Genomic DNA, 15,826 nt, shown 5'->3' on the forward strand with positions numbered 1-15,826 from the left:
GTATCAAGTGTAAGAAAAAAATCTGCAATTGTTTCTTTTATCGGTTAAAGCGTCGTCATTATTTACATCGAAAAAAAAAAAAAAAAAACTCCCGGAACTTCCGCCAAGTCTAAACGGAAGTAGGTACGTGGCCGCTTCAGCTGACAGTCTACATGATGGCGACAGAGGTTCAGAGCGGCGACCTCGACAGTGCTACTTCCAGCCGGCTCGAAGTTTCCATCGATGGCCTCACCCTCAGCCCGGACCCGGAGGGCGAGCAGATCCAGGTCGAGGAGCCGGACCCCAAACCCGCGGAACCGGAGACCGACACGCCGGGTGCCGCGGGAGGCGAAGATGGAGAGACAGCCAAATCTGCGATAGAGAGGAAATGGGGCTTTCCTCTGCTGGAGCTGTACGGAATGAGCCTTAAATTTTTCAAAGGTATTTCACAGTTGTTATAATCTGACATTTTTTAACGCAGAGCGGCAGACAGCGACCGAGTCCACCGTTAACTTTAGGGACGAAACGCTCGCGCTGCCTGGGGTTAGCCGTTTGCTAATGTTAGCCGTTAGCTGTCACCGCCGGGCTGCTGCTGTCAGCCGCAACATTACATTAGCCTCACAGCTAACCAGGAGCCGACGCTGCTAACAGGCTTTTAGCCGGCTGTTAGAGGGTAAAATAAGCGCTCCCGAGCAGTCCATCCGCGCGTGGCCTGACAACATTTTTATACTGTTGTTTGCATGGTGTTGTCTGTCCTCTGTGTACCTTTCTTTGGGTTTGGCTCGCTCGTCATGCAACTGCTCCATCAACCAAAGACTGCTGTAATAAAAGAAGCTGTCCATCCTAACTGAATGGCGATTTGTTTGGGAGCTTTAAACACGCCCTGCCCAGCCACTGGTGCGGCTGACGGAAGCCTGCATGAATCAGACCCTGGCAGATCCCTGCTGTGCCGCAGACAGCGGTGGAGAAAGTCTTCAGATCATTTACTCAGTTGTGGACAAAGTATAAAACTCTCTTACTTGAGTCAGAGTCGGCCTGATCGATTATTGGGTCGATGTTTGGCATTTTGCTGATTATCTGTATCGGCGTTTTAGTTTATTGATCACTAATTAAATTAAGATTAAAAAGCGCAAAGTAAACTTTTACTTTGTAATAAAAATAAGAAGCCATTTTTGTTTAATCTTTTTTAAATTTTATTTAAATTTTCACTTAATAGAAAAAAGTTGCAGGGAAACCGCTGTTTATGATGTTTAAAGTTTCAGTTTTGATTACATTTTTTGCTAATGACATGTAAACAAAGTTTTGTGTTGCAGTTTGTTATATTTCAAATTCTAAATATTGACAAAAAGATTTCCAGTTTTATGGCAAATGTATTACATTTACTACTAATAATTGATATCAGTATCAGCCCTGAAAAACCAATATCGGTTGACCCCTACAAAGTATAGTTATTCCTGGTCAAAGTTTACTCCATTACAAGTGAAAGAAAGTAAATAATTGCCTGAGTTAAAGTACTGGAGTACTTGCTGAAAAAAACAACTTAAGTATTCAAAGTACTTTTTAAAAACATGATGCATTGTTGTATATTGTCACAATACATTTACAGAACCTAATGGCTCTTAATCAACCCGCTAAATGACTTGTATAACCTTTTAGAATGAAAAGCTTGTCGAAATATTTAAAAAACTTCAAACATGGACCTGAGGTATCTGATGGGGAATCTTCATCTTCATCTGCTGCTGTAGCCAGTACTAACGCTACACAATCAAATACAAGCACCTGCTGATGACATCTCTTCTTTACCTGTCAATACTGATGAGCACACGCAAGGTAGAAGTGAGGGAACGCCACTTCGACAAACAAACCACACACAGAACTCTGATTGCATTGTATGTACTTTTGCATTTTAGAAAAGAAAAAAAAATCATCCACTAACTTAAAAGTAAATGTAACAAATAATGAGAGCTTTCATAGGAATGTAGTGGAGTCAAAGTAAAATATTTGTCTTTCAAATGAAGGGGAACCAAAGGAAGGAATAACTATAATTATAAAAAGTTAAGTACAGATACTCAAAAACTGTACTCAATCACAGTTCTTAAGTAAATGTACCTAGTTACTGCCCACCACTGCTTTTACATAAGTAAAACACTAATAGCTCACCATGGAAATACTCTGTTACAAGTAAAAGTCTTGTATTGAAAATGTTACTTAAGTAAAAGTAAATAAGTGTATTCAGGTAAATTTACTTAAAGTAAAGTAAACATATCCAAAGCAGACAAATCTAAAAAACAACAACAAACAAAAAAACCCCTCAAAATTATTCAAAATAAATTAGAAAATGACTTAATGACTAATGACTTTTGCCAATTATTGTTTTTGCCAATCAGACAAATGATAAATGGATAAATTGTTTCAGCTGTATTTGTATTAACTGAAAGGTAGCTTAATTAATCAAAAACACATTTTATAAACTTTTCTTACGCTTTTTATGTATTTGTAAAGAAAGTAGTGACTAAAGCTTTCAGTTAATTAGTGAAGTTAAATTTCCCTCTGGAATGTAGCGGGTTAGAGGCATAATGGGGCATGAGAAGAAAATACTCAAGTAAATACCTCAAACTCATACTTGAGTACAGTACTTGGCTAAATATACTTAGTTACATTCCACCACTGGCTGTAGGAGTTAGTTTGTCCGTTTAGGATTAAACCGATCTACAGTCTCCACTGGGCGTCTTTAAAACCAGTTCTAGGACACCAAGTCTTCGGAACTTACTTTGTACGTGTTGTACGACTCACTGGCCTGCTTTACAGCCTGACCGCCTCCTCGTATCCATAAACCACTCCCTGCTACCACTACTCCAACAGAAAATCCAGTAAAACAAGTGGATTACTTGTGCTCATATTTGTGTTTTACATGCATACAATCTGTCAGGCTGTCTGAATAAATATCATCACCTTAAAAGAGGCAGTGTGTAAAAATCCGGGGGATTTTGTGGCATCCAGCAGTGAGGATTGAAGATTGCAACCAGCTGAAACTTCTCTTGGTTAGAATTCCTTCAGTATTCATTTTCAGGAGGTTTTTTTTACCAGGAGCTGAATTATCCGCAGAAGTCTTTTCCTCCATGAAACAAACAGACCTGGTGATTAAAACAGAGAAAAACACTGAATACAGCAGTGTCTGTTAAAAAAGTATATGCTTCTCTTTCTCTCTTGCCGGGGAGTGGCAGCTTACTTTGGTGGCCAATGCAAAAGCGTAACTGGCCCTATGCAGCGTTTGGTTTATCTATTCTGGGCTACTGTAGAAACATGGCAGTGCAACATGGCAATCTCCGTGGACAAGGACCCGCTCCTTAAGTAGATAGAAACAGCTCATACTATGCTGATGAAAACACAATAATGCTTATTTTCAGGTGATTTTACACTTAAGAAAGCATACTTATCGTGTTATATTCCATTTCTGCCAATATGTCTCCCTAACTCCTACAGACGGGACCTTTAAGACAGAGTTCACTGTCATCATTTATCTATTACATTCTTTGTGTTTAAAATACAACTTGTAAAATGTATTATTGCATTATATAACCATCTCCAACATCTGTTTTAAGTTTCAAGATCAAAGCCTCATTTGAGTTCATTATGTTGTAGCCTATTTGTTAAGAAGTAGTGTGTCAAAACATGACAATGTATCCTAAAAATCTAAATGAATATACAGTAAATCCTGCCCTCTTTGGCTTTAAGGCATGTTGTTGTTAATTGTGTTACATGGCAAGCTTTCTGAACACATTTTTTTTTTTTTTAAATTTTGAACACTGGACATTTGTGCTGTTTTTACCAGAGCAAAGCACTTGTGATGACTGTGCAAACAGGTTTTGGGCAGGTCGCCACTCTTTGCGATCGTAATCAGTGCTTTGTATTTGTAGTCGTGTGTTTCTAGTCAGTTAGGGTTAGGTCTCGTTGCGTAACTTGTACACATAAATCTGATCCTTGCCTCCACTGGGATTAAATAAGATTCGTCATCCTGCCATGAGGATAGTAGTAGAGTTTTTAGGAATATGAAACCCTGTATGCTGTTGTAGTATTTACAGGCACTTTTCACTGTTGGATATTAAAAACAAATAAACGCAAACTCATCGCCTCCACATTGTTGCTTGCAGACAAAGATGGAAAGGCCTTCCACCCGACCTATGAGGAGAAGCTCCGACTGGTCGCGCTGCACAAACAGGTGTTACTGGGCCCTTATAATCCCGATGCTTCACCAGAGGTCGGCTTCTTTGATGTGCTGGGCAATGACCGCAGGTAACCACAGTAAACATCTGTTTGAGTGTCAGTGGGTGTGACCTTTGAAATATGGCAGATATTCCAACAATTTGGTGTATTAATGTCTATTAAACATTTGTGGTGTGCTCAGCATTCCTTGTATCTATCATATATATATATAAACCTTTGACATAAGAAGCCACACACTTAGTAAAAAAAAATTAAATTTATTTCCCTAATTGGATGCATGGTATTGGATTTTCATGCTGATGACCGATATGCTGATATGTATAACAACTCATTTTGCCAATAACCGATACCAATATGGATATATCCACTTTTTTCCCCCACTTAATTTTTGCCATCATCAAATCTCTTCTGCAGTGAAATTAACATCACATTATGCGTACTCTTATGGTGATGGCGCACCAGCAGATGAAGGCATAAAATACAATGCTTTGCAATATATGTCATTCATTCATTGTGCAAAATAAGAAACATAATTCAAATCTGGGTTGATGCTTTGTACGTGTTCACTTTGTTAATTAAAAAAATAAAAATATCTGTTTGTCAAATCTGCAGAAGTCAGCATGTTGGAATATTCCAGTATTTAATTTTAGAGCCAATAAATGCTGATACAGATGACATTCTGATATTATCCTGCATCCCTACTAATTGCTCACATCTTTGATCTGCAAACAAATAGTAAAATATGCTTATGACTGTAAAAACATGTTTTATTGTTTTTTGTTCCAATGAAACAATGGTTGTTTCAAATGCTATAGACTTGTTTATTGTATTATGTAATCTAAAAACAAGTCAAAAATACTCAATGGATGAGCCCAGTTTGCCCTCTTGTACGTATTATTTGTCCTCACCTCGATCGTCGCTCTGTGTGCAGGAAAGAATGGGCCTCCCTGGGTAACATGGAGAAGGAGGACGCCATGGTGGAGTTTGTCAAACTGCTGAACAAGTGCTGTAACCTCTTTGCTCCCTATGTCACCTCACACAAAATCGAAAGGGAGGAGCAGGAGAGGAAAAGGTAAGGTGCTCGACATCAGTCCCCTCGAGGCTCTAGTGTCTAAATACAGACTCAGTTTGTCCTACATGCAGCTAGCAAAACTGTGAAGCAGCAGCGGGAAGATTGGACAGTTATTGACTGATGGAATGCTTCTGTTTTTTTTAAAGAAGTTGACCATTTGCATAATTTATAAGGTCCATTGTTACTTTGCTCTTTCGCAGGAAAGAAGAAGAGGAGCGCCAGCGACTGGAGGAGGAGGAGAGGGAGCGACAAAGGCAGGAGGAGGAGAGACGGAGGCTGGAGGAGGAGGAGAGACTGAGGAGAGAGGAAGAGGAAAGGAGACAGGCAGAGGAGGAGAGGCTACGGATTGAGCAGCAGAAGTATGTTTGTATCACCGTGTGTGTGTTTGTTTGGGAAATATTGATTTGACTTCAGCGTGACTTATACATGATCATCACACTTTCCACAACACTGATATCTACAGGGGGACAGCTCTTGAGCTTTGACAGATTGATTGTCAACAGCGCTTTTGCAGGGTCAGTTTAAAATCCTAGAAACATCCTAAAATCTGAGAAACATCCTAAAATCCAAGAAACATCCTAAACTTATAAAAATATTTACGGGATTGCGGTGACAAGCCCCTGGCGTCCTATCATTTTGCAAAAGTGGCCCCCAAGCAAAGCAAGTTGAGTATCCCTGCCCTGCAACTTTCCACTGTCCATCGTTGTCTCCTCTCCGTCTCCTGTAATTCCTTCCTCACCAACTCTGCCCCTTTTTCCTCAGGCAACAGATAATGGCGGCATTGAATGCGCAGACAGCAGTGCAGTTCCAACAGTATGCTGCTCAGCAGTACCCCAACAGCCCAGAGCAACAGCTGGGCCTCATCCGTCAGCTCCAGGAGCAGCACTACCAGCAGTACATGCAGCAGCTCTACCAGGTCCAGCTGGCCCAGCAACAGGTACTGTGTAATCACTAACAGAGGGCTAGACTTTCATTGATTGATTTTATGGAAGTATTAAGCTAAGGTATTGGCAGCATTTATTTAAAAGCTCCACAGTAAATTAAAAATGGTCATGTGCCAAGCCTAAATGCCTGCAAATGTGGTGATCAGAGGAAAAGTTATAAAATTAGAAAAAAGAAAGTTTGAAATTAAAAAAATGTTTTGGAAAAGTTTTGAATATACATTGCTTTGGCTATTGTTTAAAATATGTTAATAAAAATCCAAAACACACGTCTAACATTATGCAGAGTGACCTTTGAATCACTAGTATCACATAACACACATTGACCAGCTTGCATCATGTCATCGCCAATCCCACACCCTTTTTCTGGGAGAAAGAAATGTGCTGTCACATAATGAGGGTAACAGAAAAATGCCAAAAAAAACTGTTCTGTACCGGGTTAATAGAAGCTTTCACACTGAGATTTGAGCCACAAAGGACACATGAATGTTCCCTGTCAGTGTGGTAAATCACCAAATGATGCTGCTGACAGTTATTTCTGATGGATAGCTAACATTAGCTCGAGTGGGAGGCTGCTGTGGTACAATCAGACAGTACAGCAACATCACACTGCCATCTCCAACTAAAACTCAGCCTGTAGATCAAACTATTAACTGTTATTAACAGGTTGGTCATATACAGACAAGTCTTAGCCAAACTCTACCTGGTGATTCAATGAAATATACATATTTAATCGAATAACCAGGTATCGATTCCAGACATCTATAAATGAACAGATGTCAAGATAAGCAATATTCAGTCACAATGTTGGGTCATTCATCCACTTAGACAGGGGAAAACTGAGAGGACATGATGGTGGTCAACCTTCATTTATTTAAGTATCATGGAGGCCTAGATTCGGACAAAGTTGCAAAATAATTACCAAACATATCTACAAAACAAAAAATAAATGCATACAGATCTTTTAAAAGTAGAATCCAAACACATTAGAAAAACATCAAATTGTATATCCATCTAATAATAATAATAATAATAATAATACATTTTATTTATGGGAGCCTTTCAGGACACTCAAGCTCACCTTACACAAACAACAATAACAAAACAGCAAAGTATCAGGACATAAGTGAAAACAATATGCAGTAAAAAGCTTTAAATATATAGAAGGTCAATAACATTACGCAGCATAGGAAAGTCTAAAAAGGTGTGTTTTGAGGCGGGATTTGAAGTTGGGGAGTCGATATCACAGATGGTTTGTGGGAGGCACTTCCAGAGATGAGGGGCTGCACGGCTAAAAGCTCTGGACCCCATAGAGGATAAACGAGCAGGACGAGTAGTGAGGAGGGTGGAGAAGGAAGACCAAAGAGTACAGGAGGATTTGTAAGGATGAAGGAGAACAGAGAGATGCAGAGGTGCGAGGTTGTGGAGAGCCTTGATGGACTGAATGAGAATCTTATAATCAATGCAGTGTTTGACAGGGAGCCAGTGAAGTTGTTGTAGGGTGGGGGTGATGTTTTCTATGTAAGGGGTTCTGGTAATGATGTGGGCAGCAGAGTTCATCACAGTATCATCAGTTTTCTGCGAGGCCTTGACATGTTGCAAAGTATCTGCATGTGCTGGTTTGGTCTATACTGCTACAGATGTATGCAGCTAGTTGGCAGAAGGAATGTCTAATTAGGGAGTAAAAGTTGCAAGCGCTAGCACTTTACGCATCCGTAAATGCCTGGGAAGTGCGTGTTTAATAATGTATGGCTCTACTGCTTTTTAGGCCTGCCCATTTTAAACTACTTAACTAAAGTCATAGAAGTGGAGTAAAATTTTATGCAAAACTTAGGGAAAGGTTTTGAAAATTAATTGATAAAAACCCTGGAGACATGCAGTAAAATGGTGCAGAAGTTAAAATGTAGGGATATAATATAACATAAGTAATGTATATTTGTGGAAGACAGTAATTACAGCATGAGTAAACTATGATGTAAACAGGGACGTGGTAAAACAGTAAGTAGGTAAGGTGACTGTATAAAGATAAAGTGAATGTGATGTAATTTGTTTGAAGCAGGAATTTGTGATCCTTCCAACAGCATTGTAGAAATATAACATTCTTGGTTTATGTCCCTACTTTTGTTTAAACAATATTTTTATCGAAGTATTAAATGCACATCAAAAAATGCACATGAATATACAAATATGCATCCCCTTACCCAGTCAAACACCCCCACATTCAACGAAAATAAAATGAACAATGACAATAACAATAAATATAATAATATTAACAAATTACAAATCAACCAAAATCCATGAATTAATGAGATTAGAAATAACAAATAAATACATAGATAAATAGAACAAAAAATAAAAATTAAAAATTGATTAGTAACTAATATCAAAGTAATAAAACAAAATTAGATTAAAACATACATTTCCCTTTCAGTCAGCGATACATGCCTCATTGGCCAAAAAAGACATAAATGAGTCCCAAAGAAAAACAAACAATTTCAGTGTATTGACTCAGTGTTGTCGTCCTCTCCTCCAGGCGGCCTTACAGAAGCAGCAGATGCAGGCTGATTCGATGGTGCAGGGCACTCTTGAATCTAGCGGCTTCAACAGCGGTGAACCCATCCCCGCCTCAGCAGCTGGACCGCTATGTGCAGCTTCACCACCTGCTGGCGAGGAAACACCAACAGTCAACGGAGGCCAGTCAGACTCGTACTCAGAGAGCATGGACCGGGAGCCAGAGCCTGAGCCAGCAGAAGAGGTCTCAGAGAACGGGCCTTTATTAGGTTAGTGGGCAGTATGTTATTGTCTCATTTAAAAAACACAAACCACCAGAGTTGACTTCATGCAGAAAGAATCTACGTTTTCTTTATTGTGTCGCTGATGGCTGCAGGGCAGAGAGGAGGGAGCTCTCTGTCAAACAAACAAAGCTTTATACCAAACCTGAAACCTGATTCTCATCTGCTGTGTCCTTGTTGATGTGACCTGGAGGGGAAAGGGAGGAGAAAAGCTGGAACAAGTGATACATGATAGGCTGTGGGTTTAGGTATCATCCAAACACACGTTCTGCATACAGGAAAGTAAGCACTTACACCAGAGGTGAACAAGGTCTTGGTCTTACTCCAACACACACATCCAGAGCCAAATTAATCCACTGTGGCTGGCTATTCACTCTCAAAATATTGTTTTGAGGAAAGATGGATGGCGAGCCAGGTATACAAAAAAAAAACAACTCACATGCACACATGCTTTCTCTATTTTTATGCGATAGCAGAGGCTGGAGGCATCATGTTTTTGGGTTGTCCATCCGGCACATTCTTGTGATGCGATATCTTCAGAGAGAATTTCTTAAAATTTGGCACAAACATTCACTTGGACTTAACGATGAGCTGATTAGGTTTTGGTGTTCAAATGTCGAAGGTCAAAGGTCAAAGTCCCTGTGACCTCATCCGTCTCCTTCTTGTGAAGGTGATATCTCAAGAACACCTAAAGGGAATTTCTCCAAATTTGGCACAAACTCAGACTCAAGGATGAACTGATTAGATTTCGGTGGCCAAAGCTCAAGGTCACTGTGACCTTGCATTTGTCTCATTCTTGTGAAAGTGATGTCTCAAGAACTCCTTTAGAGAATTTCTTTGAATTTGACACAAACATTCACTTGGACTCAACAATGAGCTGATTAGAATTTGGTGTTCAAAGGTCAAGGTCACTGTGACCTTGCATCTGTCTCATTTTTGTGAACGCATTATCTGAAGATGGTCTGTAGGGAGTTTCTTTAAATTTGGCACAAATGTCCACTTGGACTCAAGAATGAACTGATTAGAATCTGGTGGTCAAAGGTCAAGGTCACAGTGACCTCCTAAAATATGTTGTCCACCATAACCTTGGGTGTCCACATTGAAAGTGTGCTGATTGTATAGGTCTTCTTTGCTGCTGGGGGCAAGATGTGTGTGAAGCATGTGTTTTTCGCAGGCATGGATGTAAACTGTGAACTTGACTGGTGCACAGAGGCGTACAACCACATGATGCTGTATCTAGATCTCTCTGTGACATGATCAGGTGGCCTATACTGGGAGGAAATCTCTCATTAGGAAATAAAAATGTAATTCTATCCTAATTGGAAACTTCCAAGAGATTGTAAAAAGTCTCATGTCTCTCCATCACAGCAGACTCCCCTCCAGTCATAGCCGCTCCCTCCATGTGGACACGGCCACAGATCAAGGACTTCAAGGAGAAAATCCGGCAGGACGCAGACAGCGTGATCACAGTGGGGCGTGGTGAGGTGGTGACAGTGCGGGTGCCCACACACGAGGAGGGCTCCTACCTGTTCTGGGAGTTTGCCACGGACTATTATGACATCGGCTTCGGGGTCTTCTTCGAGTGGACGGACGCTGCCTCTGCTTCGGTCAGCGTGCATGTGTCAGAGTCCAGTGATGAGGACGAGGATGATGAAGGTGAGGTGTGGGTGGGAAGGGTGTGTGCATAAGACTGCATTTTTCAGTCATTGTGTTCTTATCTCATGTTCAGAGCTTGCCTACGCCATTGTTAAACATGTCTAGTTCTCCCAGAGACCAAGAAAGTCCTGCTTGTGGTCTTTGGTGGAAACCAGAGCAGTGGTGTGAACAGAAATGGAATTGTGGCAATAACTTGATAAGATAAATGGCAATCCCGTGCAGTGAGATTGGTGTGGTTTTGTTAGTTACATAAAGTGTACAAGTAAGCCTTTGGCAGATATGCCAGTTCTTCTAAACTTCACTGAATGTCAGCTGTAGTAGGAGTTGTGTTTTTATGTGTGGTGTAACATATTTTCTTTCATACAGGAGATTGTATCAAATTTTGTCATAAACATGCAACTTTTGTGTAAGATTGGTTCTCATGGGGCGCCCGGTAGCTCATCTAGTGGAGTGGGTGCCCCATGTGCAGGGACTGTGTCTTTACCGTAGCGGCCGCAGGTTCAGTTCCACCCTGCAGCCCTTTGCTGCATGTCGTCCCCTCTTTCCCTCCCCTTTTCACCCTTGTGCTGTTTTTGTCAAATAAAAGCAAAAAGCCATAAAACAAATCTTAAAAGAAAAAAATTGATCCCATAAGTTAGCGATAGGCATTGTGGGTATCTGTTTTTTCATTTCTTCCTGAAACTTCACCGGGGTATACGCAGTATTGTTTGCAGTACAATACAGTTTGATAGAAAAATGAAATGGGAGATTTTGAGTAAAGAAAAAACTATTGAGCTCAAAATATCTGCAACTGATAATTTTTTTTCTCTATCGATTGTGTCTTGATTAATCGATTTGTTGTTTGGTCTATAATATGTCAGAAAAATGGAGAAAATGTCAATCGTTGTTTCCCAAAGCCCAAGATGACATCCTCAAATGTATTGTTTTGTCCACAACCCAAAGATATTGTTTACTGTCATAGAAAAGCAAAAAAGAAACCCAAATAACCCAGAAAATATTCACTTTCAAGAAGCGGGGACTAGAAAATTTGGAAAAAAATGTTTTTCTTAAAAATGTCACTCGAACCAATGAATTAAATATCAAATGAGTTGACAGTTAATTCAGTAGTTTAGAACTCATCGACTATAAATAATTGTTGCAGCTCTAGTTATTAGTACTACCAATCACCATTGCATGTTCAGGTTTGAGGCACAAATCTAACTCCCCAAAATTAAAGTCAATGATGGGATTACATAATTATAGTCAAGCTGTCAAAAGAAACCTTGTGTGTGTGTGTGTGTGTGTGTGTGTGTGTGTGTGTGTGTGTATATGTATACAGTTAAAGACTCGGGCTGATTCCCTCATGCTTTCTGTCTCAGCTTGATACGTTCTCCCTGTGTCCTCAGGTGATCCTCCCAATGAGGAGGAGAAGGCGAAGAAGGAGGCAGGGAAGCCCCAGGTGGATGAGATTGTGCCGGTGTACCGGCGGGACTGTCATGAGGAGGTGTACGCCGGCAGCCACCAGTACCCCGGCCGTGGAGTCTACCTGCTCAAGTTTGACAACTCCTATTCACTCTGGCGCTCCAAGAGTGTTTACTACAGAGTCTACTACACCAGATAAGCCTGAATACAGACACAGGGGAGCCAAGGAGTGTGTATGTTCATATATGTGTGTGTGTGTGTGTGTGTGTGTGTGTGTGTGTGTGTGTGTGTGTGTGTGTGTGTGTAGGTGGAGATTTGTGCGATGGCAGCCTGTATGTGTGTGTGTATGAGAAAGAGAAAGTGATGCCAGAGCTATTCTGGAGAAAACCACCAGAGGGTGACAAAGAGACACATCTGGAGCGCTAGTCTGAAGATTGGACTAATATGTATGTACCGTATGTGTATGCGTGTCCCGAGATACACCCATGCTAGAGCCCGTCATCGAGCCCTTGGAAGAGGAGTGTGTATTCCTGTTGTATATTCACCACCTGTCCTCGCTGCGCTCACATAGACCAAGCTGTAGGACTTTGCTCTCACATTGTATTTTACCACTTTTCACCCTGGGCTCCTCTTCTGTCACCTCCCCAGCCCAACACTGTCCAACGTGGCCTTGTGGCTGCTTCTGCCCTGAGTGACGCTTTCATGACCGTGAAACAGAAACCCGGCGAGTCCAGCACTCTGCGAGTTTGCTGTTTGGTGGTAATAGTGGTCGTTTATCCCACAAGAACACAGACAATGTTGAAAATCTAATTATATTGCAAATGTACTTCATAACACTATGCCTCTGTTCCACAGAGAGCTCCTGGTCTCTGCCAAGTCTCTCACACACATTAAAAACACCATTACACACAAACTTAATCATCTTTTTTTGTTGTTAAACAGTAGTCCGTTATTCTCTCCTCCTGCTACCATGCCTACATGAAGATCTGAGAGGATATTTAATGGAAGCAGAGCTCTTTTTTTGGCTTATTCCTACACAAAACACTGTTATTTCTAGATACAGTCTGATTGACAGTGAGCCAGTAGTTTTTTGTTTTGTTTTTTTAAAGGAGCCGACTGGCAAAATTTATGAAGGACAGGCAAGAAGTCATTCTATAGAAGCAAAAAAGGGACATAAATATTAGAATTTTAACAGCCACTGAATACTTAATATTGAAATTTTTGAAAATGATGCGTCTAAATCTATTTGCTCTAAATCTACCTCTTTGAAATTATTATTATTAATTTAATTACGATTTAAAAAGCTTTTTTTTTTTACAATGTCAAAAAATTCAGTTTCAAAAATATAAGTTTCAAAAATAGATTGAGTTTGCTCAGATTGAAAAATTTGTAAAAATAAATAAAATGTTTAAAAAAGCTTAAAGAGACATCAGACAAAATCAACACGGACTCAAAACATTCAGGCTCAACTGCCTATCCTGTCCTGCTGTTTAAATGTTTTCAAATAGTATTTTTAGATTCATTTAACCAATCGAATTTGAGCAACCTGATTTTTTTTTTAAATTATGAAACGTATTTTTGAATTTGAATTTATAACAAAATGAAAAGAATAAACAAATTCAGCTTTTGAAAAAGCAAATTAAAATTTTTCACATTTTAATTTCGTAGCAGTAAATTCAGAACAGACGTATTCAGATACATTGTTTTTAAGATAAAAAATATTTCACTGTTGTGAATTTAGAGGTGTTTTAATTTCAATATTAATTATTCTGTTAAAATTCTGATACTTTTGCCTTTCGTTTGCTTCCATATATTTCCAGGGTTTAGGGTGAACTTAGGGTGTTAAAGGAGTGAATATAACTTAAGATGCACATGGAAAAGTCAGCTTTCTGGCTTTGTAAACGCAAACATCTCGGTGTGTGACACACTATAAGAAGTTAAAAAACAAATTACTAAATACATATTTGTTCCCCTTTTCTCCTCATTTTTTTCAATCTGTCTATTATCACATAACTGATGATGTTATATCATCAGCTGCCCTTTGGTAATCAGTTCTCCATGAAAGAACCAAGAAAATAGGAGCTAGTATTACAGCGGATGTTATATTAATATTACCTGGGAGTTTTTTTGTGTTTATTAGTGTTTGTTTGGAGATGCTGTTCTCAGCTTTGATGCACAAATACGCCTAACAATAAAAATTATTCCATGTTTCGGAGGTCATGACACTGTTATATCTCCGCAGCGCTCAGAAATCAAAAAACACAGAATACAGTGTTCTGGTTTTTTTTTCCCCTCCTGGAATGATTTAACTCAAATTGTCATCTCAAGTAAGTTATCGTGAATAAAGTGAGATGATGTAGACTTCTTTTTGTGTCTTTGGTGACGTGGTTGCTTACTAACTCAGTTGTAATGTTAAAGTGTTTCAACTTTTTTTTTCTAAGTTAATTTGTTGCCATATTTTAGATTCATTCTGTTCAGTTTCACATTATATGCTGGCTTTGTGTACCTAACACCTCGGTGCATTATGAGCAGTGTGTGCAAAAGGCGTTGGAGACATTTGATTTCACTTTATCACTCATTGAAGTCTTTTTGTACATTTTTGTGTGTGTATGCAACCAAACTTTAAAGACACAGAGACGGAATAACTTCCAAGCTGAGTAATCCTCACGTCCTCGCTGAGTGTTAGTTCATCATATTATTTAATTTGAGGCCACTCCTCCTGCCTCCTATCCATTTGGTGATTTGTGTAACAAAATGTCATGATGGCGTAACCAAGCCGAAAAGTTCCCATATGTTCTGATGTGTGATGTTTGTTTTTCTTATTATCGCTCACCAGATTTGGTTTGAGTCGACTTGTTCAAGCCTTGTATGTAAATAATTCTATAAATGAGTTTATTTGTGGGTTTTTAAACGTGAAAGAAGGCTATGGTTATGAGAATCAATGCACTGTAAAATATGGTGAATGAGAAATATGTATACATTTTACCCCGAATGAAAGTCCAAAACTCGTAGGAAGTATAAAATTATAAGACTCTATTGACATGACAGACAGAAAAAGCTCATCTTTTTGTATTGTTTTGACTTGTTTGGATCTCTTATGAGTTGCAAGATCTTTCTTTTTTTGGGCATATATTTAATCTTGATTAAACTTATGTTCATCTCTAGAATTGGGTAGTTTGTTTACTTGTCTTTTCTATTTTTATTTTATTTCATTTTATACGATCAAACTTTCAAACCTTTCTTTTATTCAATGTATAAAAACAGATAAAAAGACCTAATGCTGCATTCACTTACTCCTCGGATGGTTCTATTTCCTGAGTTGGAAAGTTATTCTTCCAAATTTGGTGTGTTGTTTGTGTGAGTTTATGACTGAGAATCAGTTTTCGAGCTTATTATTACTGAGTGATTTTGTCACAAACATCTAAAACTTCTAAAAATATTCCTTTATCTGACTAATGCCAATAAATAACTTTTTTAACTGAATTGGGTTACTTACAACATAGGCAGAAATTAACAGTTACAATCTAATACCATATAAAGAAATACATTACAATATGTAACTCCATAAAAAGTTAATTACTTTGGCCCAAACTTAGGTTTGTCTGCCATGTTTCTGCATATATGAAGTCAACTCAGACAGGCGATGTACTAAATGTCTTGGGTTTTTTCTAAGCATGAAATTCTCTTTAAAAATAAACAAAAAAATGATAAATTAAGAATGATCACTAGCATTAATAAAACTACATCTGTGTACGCATTTT

The 15,826-nt window shown here is 39.1% G+C and overlaps 1 protein-coding gene across 3 annotated transcripts; it reads left to right on the forward strand.

Moving 5' to 3' along the window:
• Positions 1-102: 102 nt before the first annotated feature.
• Positions 103-15,232, forward strand: acbd3 (acyl-Coenzyme A binding domain containing 3). Of its 3 annotated transcripts, XR_015779108.1 has the most exons (9): positions 104-420; positions 4,131-4,272; positions 5,135-5,275; positions 5,476-5,634; positions 6,038-6,212; positions 8,750-8,996; positions 10,377-10,664; positions 12,050-12,332; positions 12,373-15,232. XR_015779108.1 is itself a non-coding variant. In XM_042503390.2 (8 exons), the coding sequence occupies exons 1-8, from the start codon at positions 153-155 to the stop codon at positions 12,262-12,264; spliced, it is 1,632 nt and encodes a 543-aa protein (XP_042359324.2). In that variant the 5' UTR covers positions 103-152; the 3' UTR covers positions 12,265-15,232. The 3 variants fall into 3 exon arrangements, 2 of the variants coding, with proteins under 2 accessions (XP_042359324.2, XP_042359323.2); XM_042503390.2 differs by having other exon boundaries at positions 103-420; positions 10,380-10,664; positions 12,050-15,232; XM_042503389.2 differs by having other exon boundaries at positions 12,050-15,232.
• Positions 15,233-15,826: the final 594 nt, after the last annotated feature.

This window comes from Plectropomus leopardus, chromosome 16, assembly GCF_026936395.1.
Source record: "Plectropomus leopardus strain MGB_pleo_1.0 chromosome 16, ASM2693639v1, whole genome shotgun sequence".
Taxonomy (NCBI): domain Eukaryota; kingdom Metazoa; phylum Chordata; class Actinopteri; order Perciformes; family Serranidae; genus Plectropomus; species Plectropomus leopardus.